We start from the raw sequence: 22,724 nt of genomic DNA, 5'->3' as shown, positions 1-22,724 counted from the left end.
AGTATGGCTGACAACTTTACATGAAATTTTTAGACATAATGGTAAACAAAAATTCAGCCTAATTATTAGCTGTGCTTTCTTGGATAAGTTATTTAGCTTCTCTAAGCTGTTGTCTCACAAGTAAAATGGCGATATGTCTGCCTCATAGGCTGTTAAGAGGATAGCATTCTCATACAGCAGTGTAACAAATGATGTATCATAAAATAATAGTGCAACCACCTGCCAATTTCAGAGACATAAAAAACGATTTATACTTTAAATGCAATAGACATACAAAAAATTTTAAATTCTGAGGGAAAAAAATGAAAATGCCCCACAGATTTGAGTCATTTATATATTAATCTGGAAAGAAATATTATCTATCTGTACCTTGTTTTTATTTTAGCATTCACCCTGTGTACATAAACTATATTAAATGTATATGACATTAAGTATTCCAGCTAGGCTGGGCGCAGTAGCTCACACTTGTAATCCTAGCACGTTGGGAGGCCATGACCGGTGGATTGCCTGAGCTCAGGAGTTCGATACCAGCCTGGGCAACATGGTGAAACCCCATATCTACTAAAATACAAAACAATTACGCGGGCATGACAGCGTGCGCCTGTGGTTTCAACTATCTGGAGGCTGAGGCAGGAGAGTTGCTGGAACCCAGAGACAGAGGTTGCAGTGAGCCAACAACGTGCAACTGCACTCCAGCCTGGGTGGCAGATCCATACTCCGTCTCTTTAAAAAAATAAAATAAAAAAATATTCCAGCTAATATATGATTGATTTTCTTGAATTAAAGAAAACAGAGTGACATTTGTATTCGTTTCCTAGGACTGCTGTAACAAATGACTACAACTAGGTGGCTTCAAACAATAGAAATTTATTCAACTCAGTTCTAAAGACTGTACATCTGAAATCAAGATGTCAGCAGGACCATGCTCCAAAGGATCTAGGGGACAACCCTTTCTGTCTCTTCCTAGGTTTTGGTGGTAGTTACTGGCCATCTTTGATGTTCCTTGGCTTATAGATACGTCACTCCGGTGTCAGTGTCCATCATCACATGGCATTCTCCCCATGCATCTCTAAATTTTCCATTTCTTATAAGGACACTAGTCAAAGACACTTTCCCCAAAGAATGTCACATTCACAGGTACAGGGGGTTAAAACTTGAATATGTATTTGGTGGGGGGCTGTTGTCCCGTTTGCCGCCTGATTTCCCAAGTCTGAATCCAAAGTCTTAGTCAGTTAAGTAATGGGGTAGAAGCTGGAAGAACTTTGAGCCACATAATAGAAAAAATTTTTGTCCTCAGTTGGATGGCTTACAACATTTATAAAAACTTGACTTTTTAGAGGCTACAACACAGTACAGCATTTTACGTAAAATTCGCATATCACAGTATCCAACACAAAATCTTCAACAAATGGTAGCTACCTTTTAAAAACTTACTGTATACACGACCATATTAATGTGCAGATAATAATGTGAGGTAGGCTCACAGATAGTTGCCTTTTTCTTTTTCAACAAAAGTTAATTACTATATGCCATGGACCTTCAAGGACTAGCATGTAGTACCAACTATGGGGATTTAGAAACATGTAAAGATCCCAGGGTGATTGGTGTGCATATTGAGAAGCAATGTTCTGTCTTCCTCCACTTAACCTTTAGGTTTTCCCACTAAAGCCGAGCAACATGCATATAGTTTTGAAAAGTAATCAGAAAATACTGAACTAAAAGTACTAAGTTGCCCTCTTTTTGGAGTAGAAGTAGTTAAATGCTGTAAAATACTCTGTCCTCATTTTAGACGTTCCCAGCTACTCCTTCCGTATCTTTGATTCTTTGGCTACTGTAGCTATCATCTTTCCATTTATTGTGATTTCCAGAGCCTTGGCTTCTGAAATAAACTCTTACTTAGTAGCCTATGTGTAGTTGTATCCTTTTCAGGACCCCCCCCCCAAAAAAAATTATTTATTTATTTATTTATTTATTTATTTTAGACAGGGTCTTGCTCTGTTGCCCAAGCTAGAGTGCAGCGGTGTAGTCTCTGCTCACTGTAACCTTTGCCTCCTGGGTTCAAGCAGTTCTGTCTCAGCCTCCCAAGTAGCTGGGACTACAGGCGTATGCCACCACACCCAGCTAATTTTTTTACATATATATATAGTGGAGACGGGGTTTCACCATGTTGGCCAGGCTGGTCTTGAACTCATAATCTCAAGTGATCCGCCCACCGCAGCCTCCCAAAGTGCTGGGATTACAGACCTGAGCCACTGCATGGGGCATACCTATTTTCGTTTTTATTTGCAATTAGTAGTTGAAAATCTGTTGTAAAATGAAACATTAAATTGTTTTTATTCTAATTAATTAGTCCCCATACTCTTCTATCAGAATATCCTTCAGGTAGATTTTTATTTTTTTTTAAATTTATCCAGAAGGAGTAATTAACGTATGTTTTAAGTAAGGGTCAGGAATCTCTATTCTTAAAAGAATATACAGGCCTGATAGATTGAGTAGCTGTCATTCCAATCCCAGAGGGTAGAAAACAGTGAAAAATGAAGGCTAGACAGATTTAGTTATTTTGTGGTTATTTCACTTACAGTCTCCCCCACTACCCCCTGCCCCGCAGAGGACCTGCCTTATTTCCACAGATTCTGCATCCTTGGTTAGGAGGTGGAACCTGTAGATATGGAGGTCTTGCCTTTCATGTTCATAGGTGACATAGGGCCAAACTGCTGGAGTTCAGCTTCCACAGATTTTTGGTATTTTGTGTGCGTCCTGGAACCAATCCCCCAAGCATACTGAAAGACAACTGTATTTTTTAATAATCTTTTTGACTTGTGATACTTAATAGGGAAGGATTCTAAAACAGACTTCTCAGAAATTATGAAAACCTGTAAAATCATGTTATTTCTACTAATAAAATTGTGTTTGCCTTTAAAGTTCTCATGAATGAACATGAAAGATGTAAATAGCACAGAAGATTGGCACACTGTCATATGAGATAAGCTCTGGCCTAAGGGTCTTGGCTGATTAGCTGCATGTCCCATACCTTTTGGACCATTGGACCATAGTGACCTCATCTGTGAAATTATAGTACTGATCTACATGTCCTATATACACTCTTAGGCAGATAGTGATTAAACAGTCATGAATGGTAGTGGGGACTGAATGATGATATGAAAAGACCTTATCTCTTTAATACTTTTGGTGCGGAAGATAACTGCTTTTAGACTACCAGCAGCAGAAGTATGAATATGATGATTTGTTTGTGTGTTTGTTTTTAACGATTTCTGGGATAATTTGAAACTAATGGGAAAATTGCAAAACTATACCCTTCACCCATGTTTTCCAGATGTTACCACTTTTACCACATTGGCTGTATGATTCTCTCTCCCTCTCTTCTTCCCCTCATCCACAACACTATCTAGGCTTGCTTTTGAAAGGAGGTTGCAAGTGGGCCGGCGTGGTGGCTCACCTCTGTAATCTCAGCACTTTTGGAGGCCAAGGTGGGCGGATCACTTGAGGTCAGGAGTTTGAGACCAGTCAAGCCAACATGGTGAAACCCTGTCTCTAATAAAAAAACACAAAAATCAGCCAGGCATGGTGGTGCGCACCTGTAATCCCAGCTACTCATGAGGCTGAGGCAGGAGAATCGCTTGAACCCAGTAAACAGAGATTGCAGTGAGCCAAAGTTGCGTCACTGCACTCCAGCCTGGGCAACAGAGTGATAGATACCCTGTCTCAAAAAAAAGGAAGTTGCAGGCATGATGTCCCTTACTCAGAAATAGATTAGTGTATGTTTGTTGACAGTAAGTATATGTTTTCATATAAAACCACAATTACTAAAGTCAGGAAATTAACACTGATAAACCACTAATCAAAGTAGCCAACTTTATTCAAACTTTGCTACTTACCTCACTGATTACCTTTATAAGAAAGAGGGAGATTGATTTGGGGGTCTATTGTCAAATTGAGGATCACAGATTACTTTCATCACTGCTCTTTAATCTTAAACTGTTTGTTTTTTATGACCTTGACATTTTTAAAGGGTATAGGCCTGTTGTATAGAATGTCCCTCAATCTCCAGATATTTTAGATGATCTGCTTTCAATATTTAGATAACGAAATTTAAGATGTCTAATGTATGTTTTAAATTGGGTTTTACACACTTACTTATTTGTAAGAGAAAAGATATGCTTCCCTGGGTGAAAGTGAATTAGTTTCTGGAGAATAATATTTTTTTTATCTTTTTTTTTTTTTGCGGGGGGGGGGGGGGGGGGTTGTTGTTTTGTTTTTGAGACAAGGTCTCACTCTGTTGTCCAGGCTAGAGTGCAGTGGCACAGTCTCATCTCACTGCAACCTCTGCCTCCCAGGCTCAAGCGATCCTCCCTACCTCACCCTTCCCAAGTAGCTGGGACTACAGACACACACCACCACTCCTGGCTAATTTTTGTATTTTTTGTAGAGATAGGGTTTTGCCATGTTGCCCAAGCTGGTCTCAAACTCCTGACCTCAAGCTATATGCCTGCCTCAGCCTCCCAAAAATGCTGGGATTATAGGCGTGAGCCACCAAATTTGTGAATTTCATGTATGAGAAGACCACTTAGTCTTGTAGAACTGAATGTCTAAGGTTTTTTAAAATTCAAGACAGTGTAGTATTAGATAGATATTGTGAACCATGTGCACTGGAGTTCTGTTGTTAGGAGCTGATAGAATTTAAATCAAAGAATACCTAGATAGGGGAGAAATTCCTGTTGCTTATTGGCAGGATATTTGGAAGGTACCAAATAAAACCAGCTTCTTTATTTCCTGGGGTGAGTATGTGTTTTAAATTTGGTGTCAAAATCTTTAATGCATTAAGGGTATGTTTGAGGTAATGATAAGAAATAGTAACAAGTAAGTGGGCGGGGGGTATGAACAGTTAGGGTACTACTAAGAAATTTGTGTGAAAAATAGGTTTGGAGTAATGACTTGAAAACTAGGTTGAAGATCTTAGAGCATATACTGTATCCGGATTCTGTAGGTTTTTATCATAAAGTGACATCAAAATGGACTTTGAAAGGAAAAATACAGTTGATGTGTATAAAAATGGATTGGTGAATCTGAAAGTCAGCTGATTAAGAAAAATAAATTTTAACCAGATTGAAATGATAAGCAAAGCACCCCTGCCCTTCAAAAAGGGCAAGGATGCTAGAGAAAACCCAGTGGCTGTGCAGGGTGTGATAAGGACCCAATTATAAAGAATCAGATGGGCTAGTGATCAGTTATTATGAACAGTTGGAAATATATAAACAAACAATGGAAGTGGAAAGACTTGGCACTCTTGAGACAGTATTGAAACACTGAACTCTTGAACGTTTTGAATATCATAAATGGGTGCTGAGATAGTTACATATAACTGGACCAAACAAGAATTTGATCTTAGAGATTTTGGTGTGTAAGATAGCTTGTTAAATTACATGCTTTTCTTTTCTTTTTTTTTTTTTTTGAGACAGTCTCGCTCTGGCACCCAGCCTGGAGTGCGGTGGTACAGTCTGCTCACTGCAACCTCCATGTCCCGGGTTCAAGCGATTCTCCTGCCTCAGCCTCCTGAGTAGCTGGGATTACAGGTGCATGCCACCACGCCTGGCTAATTTTTTGTGTATTTTTAGTAGAGATGGGGTTTCACCATGTTGGTCAGGCTGGTCTAGACATTGTTCTAGGCACCAGGTAGCTAGCATGGGGATTAGTGTAATTTTATGTCTCTTGTATTGGAGATGGTACTGGAGATTCAAATAAATAAATGCATGTTATGCTATGTAATGGGAAGTTCAATGAAGAAAAGTAAAGTTAGGACAATAGGGGCAGAAAGTGAAAGAGGAATGTTCTAACCCAATTTACCCTCCAGGATTTGACTATTTTACTGCTCTCTGTCCTTGTAGTTCTTTTCGACCTCTAATACTTCCATTTAGCTTTGCACTGACAGTGTGTCCTTAGGACCATCTCTGCCCTGTGGCCTGGATTGTATATATAGTACTACTCTGTATAGAGTTTGCATATAATAATAGCATGATGCTGGTAGTGCATTTTGTTTTTCTGAAGTCCACTAATGTGTATTTTACAACTATCTATACATTTTTCTTTTTTAAAAGGACACTGTCAAGTACTTTTAAACTGCTCATTGTAATTTAAAAAATTTCCTGCATGTATTTACTTTTATTTCTATTGACTGCTCTTTGATTTTCTTTCTTGGAATGGAACATAAGTTAAAGATGTTTTTTATTCATTTGTTGTAAATGATAAGGTTCTAGGAATAATAACTGCTGTTGATTAATACTCTTGTTTGTGCAATAGTGGCTTTATGTCATTCTCATATATAACTATATATTAAAATAAAATACGTTTTATATATATATATTTTTTTTTTTTTGGAGACAGAGTGTTGCTGTGTCACCCAGGCTGGAGTGCAGTGGCGTGATCTTGGTTCACTGCAACCTCCGCCTCCTGGGTTCAAGCAGTTCTCCTGCCTCAGCCTCCCAAGTAGCTGGGATTACAGGCACCCGCCGCCACACCTGAGTAATTTTTGTATTTTTAGTAAAGACAGGGTTTCACCACGTTGGCCAGGCTGGTCTCGAACTCCTGACCTCATGATCTGCCCTCCTTGACCTTCCAAAGTGCTGGGATTACAGGCATGAGCCACCATGCCCGACCTTATGTCAAATATTTTAAAGAAAAAAGTTTAAATCTTAAAATAGTGTATAATTTAGATTTATTACCTAATATTGTGGCTTTTTAAAGTTCATACCATCCGTGGTTTAAGTAATAATTGATTTATCTTTACATGGAAGTATATATGACCGAATGCAAAAAGTACAGATTTAACACTCAGTGTTATTATGTTAATAATGTTAATGAATTTCAGTCTATTTCAGTGGCTTAAAATGTAAGTTTGCTAGCAATTTAAACTTGCTTGTTAATGTAACTGAAAATTTTGTTGGTTTCAGTGTTCTGGCATTGATAAGAGTGCATATGACACTAGATCATATTAAGTTCTAAACTAAGCTACTGAAGAACAAATACTTATTTTTCTCATGTTTTCTAGTCTCTTTATCATATAGCCACATACATGAGGTATATGGGTGAGATTTTCCCCTCCCAATTTTAATTTTCTTTCATAACAAGTAGGAATTAGTGGGGGGAAATATTTCTTTATGGACTGAATTTGTAGCTAAAGTAAATTTTATTTGAGGAATAACTTGTCAAAAATATTTGCTGACCATAGCTGCTTTGTTGTAGGAGGACTGACAAATGGTAGTGGTCGATATATCTCTGCAGCACCTGGAGCAGAAGCAAAATATCGAAGTGCTTCAAGCACTTCGAGTCTATTTAGCTCCAGCAGCCAGCTCTTTCCTCCTTCCCGGCTTCGGTATAATAGGTCTGATATTATGCCTTCTGGCCGCAGTAGATTATTGGAAGATTTCAGAAACAACCGCTTCCCGAACCTTCAACTTAGAGACTTGATTGGACATATAGTTGAGTTTTCTCAAGACCAGCATGGTTCTAGGTAGGTGATTATGATATTTCTCACTTCATTTTTGCTTTGGAAACTGCTACTTTATAAAAGCTTAAATTTTTCTGAACTATCCTTAGCCCAGTCTGCATTAAAGTTGGCAGCTTTTAAGAGCTAAAATTCAGTTTGGATTATATGTTTTTTCTTTCATGTTGGGATGAATTATAAAAATACAGGTTTTAATTTTTTATAGTTTTCCAGTTTTTTACAGTGAGAATATTGTTATGAGAATATGGCAGGGCTCCCTTCATTGGGTTATTTTGATTACATCAACTCTGTATTACATTTGTGGGCTTAAGTGACCCTCGTGTGTTTAAAAAATACAGCAAGCAATGTTAAATGCCTTTGTGCTGCATTATAGGTTGGTATTCAGTGTGACTTGGCTTAGGTTGAAATATTTCACATTTGTTATAGGAAAATTTGGTGCCTTTTTACATTAAAACGAATGTGATACATGAGAGATACATCTGAATTAACATTGTCAAGATAGCTTAGAAAGGAAAATAGAATTGTAACACATTTAATAAATTTAAGATATTTTCTCTTTTTATAGCTTTAAGGTAAACCTCAAGTTTTTAAGTCGTTTTAGATTAGATGGCGTATAAATTTTGTCTCCCTATATAGTCATGCATCACTTAATGATGGGGATACATTCTAGAAAAGGTGTTGTGTGAACATTACAGAGTGTACCTACTACACACCTACTCTGTATATTGCGCCTAGGCTACAAATCTGTACAGCATGTTACTGTACTAAATAATGTAGGCGTTTGTAACAATGGTATTTGTATACCTAAGCATAATAAACAATAGAAAAGATACAGCAAAACTATAGTATAAAAGATTTAAAACTCATATACCTGTGTAGGGCACTTATTGTGAATGAAGCTTGCAGTACTGGAAGTTGCTCTGGGTGGGTGGGTGGGTGGGTGAGTGAGTGAGTGGGTTGTGAGTATATGCGAAGGCATAGGATGTTACTCTACACTCCTCTAGACTTTATAAACACTGTACACTTCAACTACACTGAATTTATTTAAAACTTTTTTTCTTCAATAATAAATTAACCCTAATGTAACTTCTCCCCGCTTTGAGACAGGGTCTTACTCTGTTACCCAGGCTGGAATACAGTGGCATGATCATCACTCACTGCAACCTCAACCTCCTGGGCTCAAGCAGTCCTCCCAGCTAAGCCTTCCGACTAGCTGGGATTGCAGGCACGCACCATCACACCTGGCTAATTACTGAAAATTTTTTTGTAGAGACAGGGTCTCACTATGTTGCCCAGGCTGAGTTTACTGTAACATTTGCGCTAACTTACTGACTCTTGTAATAACACTTAGCTTAGAACAGAAACACATTGTACAGCTGTACAAAGATGTTTCCTTTATATGCTTATTCTATGAGACTTTTTCTTTTTATCGGTTTTTTTAACTTTTTGTTAAGAACTAAGACACAAATGCACGCATTAGCCTATAAAGAGTAAAGATCATCAATATCACTCTCTTCTAACTCCATGTCTTCTTCCACTAGGAGATCTTTAGCAGCAACACCCATGGAGCTGTCATCTCCTATGATAACAGTGCCTTTTTCTGGAATACTTTCTGAAGGATCTACCTGAGGGTGTTTTGCTTTTTTTTTTTTTTAAACAAGTAGAAGGAGTACACTCTAAAATAACAATAAAAAGTATACTAAATACACAAACCAGTAACTCAGTTGTTTATTATCAGATATGCATTGTACACAATTGTATGTATTACACTTTTTTTTTTTTTTTTTTTTTTTTAAGAGACGGAGTCTCACTCTGTCACCCAGATTTGGAGTGCAATGGCATGATCTTAGCTCACTGCAGCCTCTGCCTCCTGGGTTCAAGTGATTCTCCTGCCTCAACCTCCTGAGTAGCTGGGCTTACAGGCATCTGCCACCATGTCAGACTAATTTTTATATTTTTGGTAGAGACAGGGTTTCACCATGTTGGCCAGGCTGGTCTCAAACTCCTGACCTCAGGTGATCCACCCACCTCGGCCTCCCAGAGTGCTGAGATAACATGGGTAAGCCACTTGCACCCGGCCATACTATAATTTTATAAACTGACAGTGCAGTAGGGTTATGTCATCATGAACACCTGAGTAATGTATTGTACTATGATATTATGACAGTTCCTACCCAATAGGAATTTATCTCCATTATAATCTTATGGGACCACCATTGTATATGTGGCTCATTGTCAGTTGGAATGTCGTTAAGCAACACATGACTAGTTGAAAGTTCCTTCAGAGTAACAAATGAGCCTTGTATCACCCAGAATGGCTATCTTGGTTAGGAATTCATTCATGTTGGAAGAATTTTACTTCTAAAGGTTTCATTTATTATGTTCTAAAAGTTAGATGTTTAGTAATACATTGGTATATTACAAAAAATGAATGAATAAGCAGCAAAATGTATGTAATTTTCTTATTGATTATAATGTAACCAAACCAACCTAAGAAAGAGAAAAATCCAGGTTTTTTGTCACTCTAGTAGATAAAGTGTTATAAAGAAATGCTATATAACTTTTGTCCTTTTTGCTGTAAGTTAGCTGTCCACTATATAAAGTATGTTAATATTTCTGGAAATAACTTGCAGTGCATATATGTGGAAGGGTAGGGTGTAATACTCAAGAGTATTAAACATTGTCATATTAAAATTTTTCCCCATGTAGATTCATACAGCAAAAGTTAGAGAGAGCTACTCCAGCTGAGCGACAGATGGTATTTAATGAAATTCTGCAAGCAGCCTATCAATTAATGACTGATGTTTTTGGCAACTATGTTATACAGAAGTTTTTTGAGGTAAGGATTCATGCATATTTGTATATCCACCCATCCAGCTGTTGTATACTTGATATTAAGAAAAGCTCTGAAAGTTGGTTAAAATCATTTTCATATAAAAAAGATAACAAGCCAGGGATAAGGTATTTACAAATTATATATCTGATAAACATTTTATCCAGATTATGTAATGAACTCCTAAAAGTCAACAACAAAAAGACAACCCAAATGACAAATGGACAAAAGACTTGCGCAGACATTTCTCTATCTAAAATAATACAAAAGGCCAAATAGGCCATGAAAAGACGCTCAGCATCCTTACTAATCAGGGAAATGCAGATCAATCTCACAATGAGATAGCACTTTATACCTACTAAGATGGCTGTAATCTAAAAACATAAATCGGAAAATAACAAATGTGGATGAGGATATGGAGAAATTAGAGCCCTCATAAATTGCTGGTGGAAATGTAAAATGGTGTAGCTGCTATGGAAAACACTTTGGCAGTTTCTCAAAATTAAATATTGAATTACCATACAACCCAGCAATTGTACTCCTAGGGGTATACCAAAATGAATTGAAAACAGGAACTTGAACACCAGTATACATTGCATCATTATTCACAATAGCCAAAAGGCGGAAACAGCCCAAGCGTCCATCAACAGATGAATAGATAAATACAAGTGGTATATGTGTACATTGTAGAATATTATTCCTCCATAAAAAGGAATGATGTTCTGATACATACTACAACATGGATGGACCTTGAAAATACTGACTTAAATGAAATAAGCCACACACAAAAGGACAAACATTGATAGTGATTTGCCAGTATGAAATGTCTGGAATAACTAATAGTGGCATAAAGAAGATTAGGGCTTACTGGGCCTAGAGGAAGAAGGGTTTAGAAAGTTACCGTTTAATGGATACAGCATTTGTGTTTGAGGCCACGGAAAAGATTTGGAAACAAATAGTGATGGTGGTTGCACAACAGTGTGAATATAATTAATGCTACTGAATCACCTAGCTAGAAATGGTTCAGATGACATAGTTTGTCACGAAAAAATGTTAACATGAACCACTTTAAATGAAAATTTCCTTTTAATCCCAATTCATATTTGAAAATATAAAGCATTGGTAGTCACTCTTTAATGAAGTAGTTAATGAATAACACTACAGTCTTTGGAGTTACAGATGTGTGTTATTTTACAGTTTAGCCAATTTTTAAATCTATAAACATCTGTGTTGTAGCTTGACTTAAAAGTTTTTTTCCTCAATCATATCAGAATGTAGTTTGATGATTATCTGGGTGAGAGTTTTGGTGGTCAATATATGGCTAAGAAAGTTATATATTAAAGATGAAGGGTTTTGTAAAAATGTTCACTTTAAAAGTGTTACTTTAAAAGGTAGTTAACATATTTGTAACAAGGAAATTGTAGTAAGACTTAACCCAAAAAAGTAATAAAATTATTATTGCAAACATCTCCTGGTCTATCTTAATTAGCTTCTACCTTAAAGCCCCTGCCCTGCATAATTACTAATAGATTGAATAGACTGCAAACACTGCCTTACTCAAGTTCAACAAAGCAATATTAAGGTCACTTGTTATTAATGTTATATCTTTTCTGTCAGTTTGGGAGTCTGGATCAAAAATTAGCCCTGGCTACTCGTATTCGTGGTCATGTTCTACCCTTAGCCTTGCAGATGTATGGCTGCCGCGTTATTCAGAAAGCATTAGAATCTATTTCTTCTGACCAGCAGGTAATTGTAAGTTAAGACAAAATTTTTGTATTATTTTATTCAATTTTTAAATTATTACGTTTCTAATCTTACAATAATCTTGAAGTAAAATGACTTAAATATTTCCACAACTAGACTAAAATATTGTTACTGTGTCCTAAATAGCACATTACTAATTAGAAGTCACAAAGTAGATAATTTCTAAATGAAGATATTTTAGCACCTATGTGGCAAGCAGAATGTTAAATGATGAGTGTTTTTATTACTACTTGCTTACTTGATTTTCTGCAATGTGAGAATGCATGTTACTATTTTCCAGTGTTTATTTTGATGGTGTCTAATGTTCCTATTATAAGAAAATTTTTGAAACCAATAGCATTACTATATGTCAGTTTTATTTATATATATGAAAATTTTTTTAAGTAAATATATAGCCCAGCAAAAAAGTAACTTAAGAATTCTCTTTAAAAATGTATACTTTTTTGAGAAAAACGAGAACACATAAATTAAATGAGAAATATTCTGTGTTATTGGATGGAAAGTGTAAATATTTTACACTAATAAAGGAATTATTGATCAAAATAATGCTTTAAATCATTTGAAATAGACAAGAATATTGAGAGTAGGGGATGAAGATAAATGCTGATCCACCAGATTTTTAAAATACCCTGTGAAGCAACACTAATTAGTGGGGTTATTGTGTAAGATTAAACAGACTTTTAATAAGAAATTTGTAGCCCCAAATCAGTACAATTTTCTGACTATATGCTTTATTTATTAAATGAAAGCATTAAGACTGAAGGAAATAATTATTTCTTAAAAGATAATGGTAGTTTAAGTTTGGAAAGAGATTGTCTTTGACTCATACAATAAAAGTAAATTTCAATAAATAGTAATATATGAATGGATGGCTATATATGTGTATATATTCATCACTGCATTAAAATCTGTGAGAAAATACTATTATTCCTCCAGAGGAAATTCTGAGTTTTACAGTAATTTTAAGGTATGTCACAATGGAGAAATATAAACACATTTAATTATTTAAAAGCTTAGAAATTTCTGCCACAAGTTTCTAATTGGCATAGATATTTTTTAAATGTCTGATATTTAAAAATAAAAGCATTAGGAGTAAGTCTTTGTTGATACAGTTAATGAATAACAGTATTTGGATTCCTTTTTTTTTTCTTTTCTTTTTTCCCCCTTGAGATGGAGTCTCGCTCTGTCTCCCAGGCTGGAGTACAGTGGTGCAATCTTGGCTCACTACAACCTCCACCTCCCAGGTTCACGCAATTCTCTTGCCTCAGCCTCCCAAGTAGCTGGGATTACAGACACGCGCCACCACACCCAGCTAATTTTTGTATTTTTAGTAGAGAGGAGGTTTCACCATGTTGGCCAGCCTAGTCTTGAACTCCTGACCTTGTGATCCACCCACCTTGGCCTCCCAAAGTGCAGCATGAGCCACTGCGCCAGCCTTTGGATTCTTAAGCATGTTTTATTTTGTAATTTAGTCCATTTTAGGCTTTTTTGTTTTGTTTTGTTTTTTGTTTTGAGACAGTCTCTCTATCACCTAGGCTGGAGTACAGTGGCATGACCTCGGCTCACTGGAACTTCTGCCTCCTGGGTTCAATTGATTCTCGTGCCTCAGCCTCCTGAGTAGCTGGGACCACAGGCGTGAGCCACCACACCCGGCTAATTTTTGTATTTTTTTAATAGAGATGGCGTTTCGCCATGAAGGCGAGGCTGGTCTTGAACTCCTGGCTTCAAGTGATCCACCCACCTCAGCCTCCCAAAGGACTGGAATTACAGGCATGAGCTATCGCACCCAGTGATTTTAGTTTGTAATTAAACATCTGTATTATAGCTTGACTTAACAGGATTCACCGCAGTTGCTTCAAAATGTAGTTGAAAGTCGTGTGGGTGAAAGATATTTTAAATGTGAATACCTTTAGACTGAATATGTATACTCCATTTCTCCACAGTACTATTTTTTATTGCTCTAATAAGGCACACAGATTATTTTATCAATATTAAAAGCTATATGAAGTTTTACAGTTTTTTTGTTTTGTTTTTGGGACGGAGTCACACTGTGTCATGTAGGTTGGAGTGCAGTGGCACAGTCTCAACTCACTGCAACCTCTGCCTCCCAGGCTCAAGGAATTCCCACCTCAGCCGCCCAAGTAGCTGGGACCACAATCATGCACCACCACGCCTAGCTAGTTTTTTGTATTTTTGGTAGTAGCCGGGGCCATGTCTCACGGCTGGTCTCAGACTCCTGAGCTCAGGTGATCCGCCAGCCTCAGGCTCCCAAAATGCTGGGATTACAGGTGTGAGCCACCTCACCTGGCCCTAAGCACTTTATTATAACAGCATTTTATAAAAGAACAAAGAAGTCTGACATTAATTCTTCCCTTAGGGAATTATTGAGGTAATATGTGAAAATCACATAGCCCATAAGTAGTCATCAACTTCTTACCTTTTCTATGTATTTGATAACTCACTCAGCCATTAAAAATAATTGCTTTGGTGGTGGAGGTGGTACTAAGTAAGGCAAAAGTGTAGAATTCTGGATTAGTCATGTTAGTTACCACCCGATAAATACTAACAGATGATTTACATGGTAAAGACAGTTTACAGCAAATTCAGCATCACTACGTTGTTTCAATGTAGATCATGTACATTGTAATCCTGCAGTATGTTTTAGTAATTTTCACTTTTCAATGGTTTCTGCTAATTATACTGCAAGAGAAAAAAATTTAGACTCATGACAAACAGGAAATAATGTTTGAATATATTTTTGTTCCCATCTCAGTATTTTTAATACTGAGATAAATATACTATTTTTAATATTTTTTTAAATACTGAGATAAAATATACTAGTATTTTCTCATTTTAGGTAATTATTTAAATGACATCCTGTCTTTTGCAGAGTGAAATGGTAAAGGAGCTGGATGGTCATGTGCTCAAATGTGTGAAAGATCAGAATGGAAACCATGTTGTACAAAAATGTATCGAATGTGTTCAGCCACAGTCACTGCAGTTCATCATTGATGCTTTCAAGGGACAAGTATGTTTGAGTTTTGGCTTATAATTTGTTAGCAGGGCATTATTTTAGAATTTTGAGTATCAACACATTTTTCGTAAGTCACTAGATAATACCCAGCACTTGTATACAAAAATAGGATACAAAACAGTAAATGTACATTAATTTCTTCCTCTTTCATAGTCAGTAGATAGCTTCATTTTTCTGAAGCTACAAAACAGAAATAAGAGTTTAATCACATTACTTCAAGAAGTAAAAGTAATCACTGTTAGAATTATTCTTTATTTATACCCAACGGTGTTTTCAGGTTTACTCAGAGAAGGGAAGGAGGTTTGGAGAAAGACTTAAGACTGTATAATAAGACAGAAAACATAGCAATTTGTAAGCAATACCCTAGTAATTAATATTTCTTAATGCTAAACTACCCTTTCTCTTTTCACCCATTCATTCCATTGTTACATAAACTCAGGTTCAGGTAAAGTTCTGATTAGATTCCTTTTGATCAAAATATCTTCAGCTCCTAAATGGGATGCTCCCTGTCCCCACTCTCCAGTCTTTGCTAACATGGTGGTAGTCATATTAAATATGAGTTCATCACCCTTCTATTTTACATTACTTTGAGGTGTCAAAAAAAAAGAAATAGTCTGCTTCATAGAACTGTTCAAAAATGTCAGAGAATACAAATTTTAATTCTTCTAATTGTCCTCAGGTATTTGTGCTTTCAACTCATCCTTATGGCTGTAGAGTAATTCAGCGCATCCTAGAGCACTGCACTGCAGAACAGACCTTACCTATCTTAGAAGAACTCCACCAACATACAGAGCAGTTGGTACAGGTATACATTCCCTAATAATTTGAAATGTTTATATATTTTTGGAAATTGTTTTAATTTTTAAAAGAAATACAGTTTGTTATTAAACACACTATAGAAAGAGTGAGACAAACGCCTGTTGTATTCTCCTAACTATACTACTGGATTTTTAGACAACATGGTTAACATGTCTTTAAAGAATAATCATTCTTAAGGAATGACTTGGGGAAAGTAATTTTTAAATATCTGTCTTAGGATCAGTATGGCAATTATGTTATTCAGCATGTACTGGAACACGGTCGACCTGAAGACAAGAGCAAAATTGTTTCCGAAATCAGAGGAAAGGTTTTAGCCCTGAGTCAACACAAATTTGCCAGGTATTGGGATACTTTGTAATTTCAGGGGTCAATTCTTTCAACTCATTGACTTTTATTAGTTACCACAGAAATACATGTAGAGCGTAGCATTAAACTATAGTCTTTTTTTTTTTTTTTTTTTTTTGGTGTCATTAAAATGCATCTATAGAACATTGCTTTTATTTTTTAAAAAAAAAGTCTACGTAACAAATTTGTTTTGCCTATGTATGTTCATTTTTGAAATCTGTATTTGGAAAATAATTTTTCCCAACACTGGAAATGCAGATTTATTTAGTACATGTTCTTGAAAACCTCACAGCTTTAATGATCTGGTTTCCTTTTTTTGAAGTACAATTTTAAGAGACCCATAATTAAACTTGTGGATGTCAAAATTATGTAGGTCGTTCCATGATACCAATTTCTGTTATAAAAGTAGTTGGCCAGGTGCAGTGTCTCACACGTGTAAATCCCAGCCAGCACTTTGGGAGATAGAGGCAGGAGGATCACTTGAGCCCAGGAATTTGAGATCATCCTGGGCAGCATAGAAGGAATTCCTTTCTCTACAAAAAATTATCCAGGCATGATGGCACATGCCTGTAGTCTCAGCTGTGAGGGAAACTGAGGTGGGAGAATCACTTGAGCAAGGGAGGTCAAGGCTACAGTGAGCTGTGATAGCGTCACTGCACTCCAGCCTGGGTGACAGAACAAGACCCTATCTCAAAAAAAAGAAAACAAAATAAAATAAAAGTAATCATAAGACAAGAGAATCCCATCCTGACTTCCGTTTTATCGTGCATTGGAGAAAATTCTTTCAAAAGTCAAGGAGATTTTGCTGTAAAGAAAAAAATAACAAAGCTTTGTTTATCTGCTTTAATTTTTAGCAATGTAGTAGAAAAGTGTGTTACTCATGCCTCCCGTGCTGAGAGAGCTTTACTGATTGACGAGGTTTGCTGCCAGAATGATGGTCCTCACAGTGCCTTATACACCATGATGAAGGACCAGTATGCCAATTATGTGGTTCAAAAGATGATTGATATGGCTGAACCTGCTCAAAGAAAGATAATCATGCACAAGGTAATAACCGCATATAACACTCGGATAACTTTCTTTGTCTTTGTGTTTAGGCTACACATTTAACCTCCTTGGGCTTTCATTTCCTCCTGTATTTTGTAACTGGAGGAAAAAATTAAAATTGATGGATATCCTTTGGCAGATATATTGGTATGGTTTCCATTTTTATTCTTAAGGTTATCACGCCAGGCATGGTGGCTTTTGCCCGTAATTCCAGCAGATTGGAATTACGGTGACAAGATCACTTGAGTCTAGGAATTCGAGACCAGCCTGACCAACGTGGCAAGATCCTGCCTCTTAAAAAAAACAACAAAAAAAAAAGTTAGACAAGCATCATGGTGCAAGCCTTTAGTCCTAGCTACTTGGGAGCCTGTGGTGAGAGATCGCTTGAGCCCAGGAGTTCAAGACCAGTCTGGGCAACAGACCCCCATCTCTACAAAAAATTTAAAAATTAGCTGGATATAATGATAAACATGCCTGTGGTCCCAGCTACTCAGGCAGCTGAGATGGGAGGATGGCCTGAGTCCTGGAGGTTGAGGCTATGGTGGTCTGTGTTCATGCCAGTGCACTCCAGTTTGGGCAACAGAGCAAGACCCTGTCTCAAAAAATAAATCAGTCATTCAAAAGAAATTCTTAAGTAATTATATGTATTTCTAATTTCTTACCTGTTTTACATTGTTCTTTTTGCCTTCATCTTATTTAACTGCACAGTTGCCCCTCAGTAACTGGGGGATTGGTTGTAGGACCCACCTACTCCTGTGCCAAAATTCACAGATGCTCAAGTCCCTTATATAAAATGGCATATAGTATTTGCATATAACCTAAACATATCCTCCCATCTCAAGATTACTTATGATACCTAATACAAGGTAAGTGCTATGTAAATAGTCATACTGTAATGATAAGTAAAAAATCTGTGTAATATAAACTTTGTCATATTTTTAATATTTTTGATCAGTGGTTGGTTGAATCCACATATGCAGATAGCAGACTACGTTTGATTTGCCATAATACATGGGTTGAACATTGATTTTAACCTAATACATTTTTCTAAGTAGAATTTTGTGTTTATGTTGTGGGGGGTAGCACTAACTCATAATTGTTTCCCTTTAAGCTGTTTCCTTTCTGTATCCTCCTCCTAGAATCTAGTAATTTTTTAAGAAATTAGTAATTGCAGCAGCAATACTTATTGTTATAAAGAACACTGAAAGAAACACTTATTTTGAATACTCTTGATCTTAATGTATTCATTTACAAAACGTGGAGCGAATTACATAACCCCTTTGATCCTCTCCTCATATAGAGAGAAAAATGATATCTTAGGATTCCTTCCATCTATAAAAGTGTTTTGGCCTTCTGATTTTTAAAATTAATTCTTCAACTTGATGTAAGTTTTCCTTTCTTTTTCTTCTGTTCTTTCAAGACAGGGTCTCTGTTGCACAGGCTGGAGTACAGTGGTGTGATCTCGGCTGACTCTAGCCTCAGCCTCCTGGCTCAAGCCATCCTCCCACTTTAGTCTCCTTAGTAACTGAGACTACAGGCATGCACACTTATAGTTCTGTTTATATTTTGTAGAGATGGGGTCTCGCTGTGTTGCCCAGTTGGGTCTCAAACTCCTGGGCTCAGGTGATCCTCCCACCTTATCCTCCCAAAGTACTGGCCTCTAAGTGTCTACCTATCTTTTAATCCAGTGTTTCTGCTGTAAACTAATGAATATAAAAAATTGCAATCTTATTTTTAACAGCTATGTTATTTATTGAACTGGTATCATATTTATTATATTTGGATTGTCCCTAATTGTTTAATTGTTATAAGTAGTGCTTTGTACAAAAGTCTTTTTGTAATTGTTTTGGTAGAATAAATTCCTGGATGTGGAATTACTGGGTAACTTGCTATATTTGGGGCCTCTGCCTGTTTCCATGTGACATAGTTAGATGTAGTGTTTTATTCATTGAACAATTTTGAGAACAGATGTTTGGAGGGATTGAGCGGATCACAACTGCTTTTGTAAAAAGTAGCTGTCTTTGGATTTAAATTTTTTTTTTATTGCAATTATTCCTCTAAATTACCCAAAATTGGGGGTGCTTTTTTAAGAAATCAGAAACTAAAATGACTTACATTTTCTAAGCAGATTATTTGTTTTTCAGATTCGACCTCACATTACTACTTTGCGCAAATACACATACGGGAAGCATATACTGGCCAAGTTGGAAAAGTATTATTTGAAGAATAGCCCAGACCTAGGACCTATTGGAGGACCACCAAATGGAATGCTGTAAATTACAGGAGCACGAGAAAGAAGATAATTTAACCATGTGAAAAGAATTTTTTTGTGTGTGAATTATCAAAACACAACTCAACTATGAATCTTCAATTTTTTTTTAAAGCAAAACTATTTATTGACTTTATTCATCCATTTGTAAATTTTTTAAGGTTCTTGTGTATATTTGGGGGGTGGGGGATGAATTATAAATTATATTCAGCCCTGAGTGGAGACCTATCAGATTGGATTGCTGGCAAAGCACAGAATGCCTGTATATGATGTAACTGTATCAAAAATAAAAAGCTGTCACATATTTTGTAAATTTTTACCTTGTAAAGTCACAAAAATAGTTTTTAAAGGAAAAAGTACAGTATTCTTTTAATAAACTGGCTCACAGTCTGGTAGGTCTGCAACCCCATAGCACAACAGGTTTATAGAGATGTATATAGAATTATAGTCCTTATTTTTTTTCCTTTGCGTGAAACCTTTTATAACAGATTAACAATCAACTGCATAAATATTATTAATATTTTAAAAAGTTAAGTTGTATTTTGATAATTCACAAACTATCATGCAAATAACGAGCAAGTAAGACAAGAATAAAGTGGTTTGAGATGAAAAGAACTTAACATTATTTACAGTAGATGTGGTTTTAATACAATTACTGCCCTAAAATGTCTCTGGCAATGTACAGAAATATTGTATATACTTACATATGTCATTGTTGTAAGAGTTAAGAATACAAAATCATGGTGACACTTCCAATTTAGTGCACTAAATGAAAAGTTAAGTCACTAACTTTTCAGTTTGGTTTGCAATGAGAAAGAGTGGAAATTTGTATTTTGTTTTGCTTATAGAATTACAGACTTATTGAGGAAGTGTTGAGCTTTATTTTGCTTTTTCATAGAGGCAGAAAGTAGGAACCAGATAGAGATGAAAAGGGGCCACTGAAAAGTGAATTTGATAGCTCAGCATTTAAGCATGATTACATATTCAGATAGCTCTTTTTGCTTTCTATAAATATATGCATTGTGTGTGTAGTAATAGATGTAAGTTTACACTTTGAAAGGAAATCTTGTTTCAATGTTTATTATAAAAGCCTTGCTAATTTAGTAGTGATGCTTTCCTTGGTTGTACAGGTGTACATTTGTAAACCTTCATGCTGTAAATGGAATTTGTTTTATCTCTTTGGGATACATTTGCATTTTAGTGTACATTTACGTCCCTGCCCTCTTTGACCTGGCAATATAGTGTTGTATAATGTAAATTTATTTCTCCAAATCGAGAGTGATTTTTTAAAAATTTTTTATCTTTATATGGTTTCAGAAGTATGAACCAGCTTTCTTTTTATTATTGTGAGATCATTTTGTTTTATAACATAGTTGTTGACTGTTAATATGGACACGCTAGAATTTGGATCACTTTCAATTGAAGTCAGGGTATTGTGCATAATAGAAAGTATTGGACTGAGATATTTGGTTACCATGGAGGCCAATGCTTTTTTCATCTTATTAAATGTGATGTGACTTTTTTCTTTGTACAGAAGAGTACTGTATTTTTGAATAGCCTACTCCCAAGTAAGAGCAAATCTGTATGATAACATTTTTTTCTCTGGACATAAGACATAACAGTAACACGATGTACATTTACAAGCGGCCTTATGTACATTTCCCAACAATCTTTTTAAGGCAAAATTGTGACCATATGTGTATAATTAAAATCGTTTTTAATCCTTTGCCTATGAAAATATTTTGGAAAAAAACTTGCTGTGTATATTCAGTTTCTGAAAGATAAAGAAAGTGCTTTGTATTTTGTTGAAGTCAGTATTTTGTATAAACATTTATGTTGACCCAGTTATGTTTAGTGCTGAAAACTAAAATGAACATGCTATCTCTGTCAGCTGAATATGGAAGAAATCTTTTTTACTAGAGATCTGCAGAAGAAAAGCAATCTTCTGAGCACAATATGGAATCTAAAGGTTTTATCACTTATTCATATTATGAACCTAAAAATAATGGCATAAAGTTTGGGGCTGCCAGGCATACTTTTTCATGTTTGGTGTTTAGTTATTTTAGCTTTCTAACCCAACATTCCTTGGTGAGGCCATTAAATCCAAACACTTGTCTCCGTTCCTTCTCATGGTCACACTGGGTCATCAGCATGCCCCAGTCACTGCAGCAACGCCTTGGTGTGTGTTTGTTTCATTTTTTTAAAACCCACACAAAGCCACTCTCACTTTTTCCTACATTACCAACCTCAGAGTATTTCAGCCCATGTCGAACTTTTGTTCTCGGTATCAGCCCATGGTTTTAGGATCAAAGCTGTCATGTTGGAGATTGGTAACGGCTTTCCTGTCTTTGTACAGCTGAATTCTTAGTCTTCCTTCATCCTTGCCCTCTGTTGGCACAGGCATTATCTGCAATTGTAGAAAATGACAAGTAGAGATACTACATTGAGAAACTAAACCCTGTCCTTGGGGTCCTGATACTCCCATGTGTCCCAGTGCTGACAACCCAGTCTTCCCAGTACTTTCAGGCCTGCTCTACAAAAATACCTTTCTTGTAGAAATTTTACAGTCTGCCATTTTGGGTGCCCACCCCAATTTTTACCTTTTAGTAAGTTCGCATGAAATTTTGGTAAAATCTGAAAATCACATTTCAGAATAAAGAAACAATTGGGCAGAAACTACCTAGGCTTTACTCTTGAGTGTCTCCTTTTGATAGGGATTGTTTCTGGACCAGTTTGTCTAAGTCCTGGCTCTTATTGGTTCATATGAAATAATGTTAACTTCACTTCTTTGTATATTATGTATAAATTAGAAAATGAAAAATGTGTGAATAACATTGTATGAAATAAACCTGGTCTTGTGTTTTTCTCTAGATAAAATACCCCTCTGTACCTCAGTTATAACTTAAGATTGATTGCCCATTCAGGTTTACTCTGACATAAGGAAAACAATACATTTTTAACACATAGGTGGTATTCTGGAGCCACTGATTCCTCTGATGGTATTTATTCCATCCTTTGATTAGTATTTAGAATCTATAATTGCATACTTCATAGGATAAAACTTTTAGCCTGTTTCCACATGAACTTGAGGAGG

General features: G+C 36.2%; 1 protein-coding gene across 13 annotated transcripts in view; it reads left to right on the top strand.

Moving 5' to 3' along the window:
- Positions 1-22,507, top strand: part of PUM2 (pumilio RNA binding family member 2) — a 105,115-nt gene extending 82,608 nt beyond the window's left edge. For 5 of the 13 annotated variants that reach the window (XM_023230071.1, XM_023230060.2, XM_023230070.3 and 2 more), the window contains 8 exons: positions 7,258-7,525; positions 10,229-10,358; positions 11,970-12,098; positions 15,007-15,144; positions 15,830-15,955; positions 16,187-16,308; positions 17,169-17,361; positions 19,506-22,503. In XM_023230071.1, the coding sequence (XP_023085839.1) occupies positions 7,258-7,525; positions 10,229-10,358; positions 11,970-12,098; positions 15,007-15,144; positions 15,830-15,955; positions 16,187-16,308; positions 17,169-17,361; positions 19,506-19,637 (1,238 nt within the window). In that variant the 3' untranslated portion in view covers positions 19,638-22,503. Of the gene's footprint in view, positions 1-7,257; positions 7,526-10,228; positions 10,359-11,969; positions 12,105-15,006; positions 15,145-15,829; positions 15,956-16,186; positions 16,309-17,168; positions 17,362-19,505 lie in introns of all 13 variants that reach the window. The other 8 variants (XM_023230062.1, XM_023230058.1, XM_023230063.1 and 5 more) reach the window with 3 other exon arrangements.
- The last annotated feature ends 217 nt before the right edge of the window (positions 22,508-22,724 follow it).

Source organism: Piliocolobus tephrosceles, chromosome 15 (assembly GCF_002776525.5).
Source record: "Piliocolobus tephrosceles isolate RC106 chromosome 15, ASM277652v3, whole genome shotgun sequence".
Taxonomy (NCBI): Eukaryota; Metazoa; Chordata; class Mammalia; order Primates; family Cercopithecidae; genus Piliocolobus; species Piliocolobus tephrosceles.
Note: the sequence above shows the minus strand (reverse complement) of the source record. Positions and strands in the feature narration are given on the sequence as shown.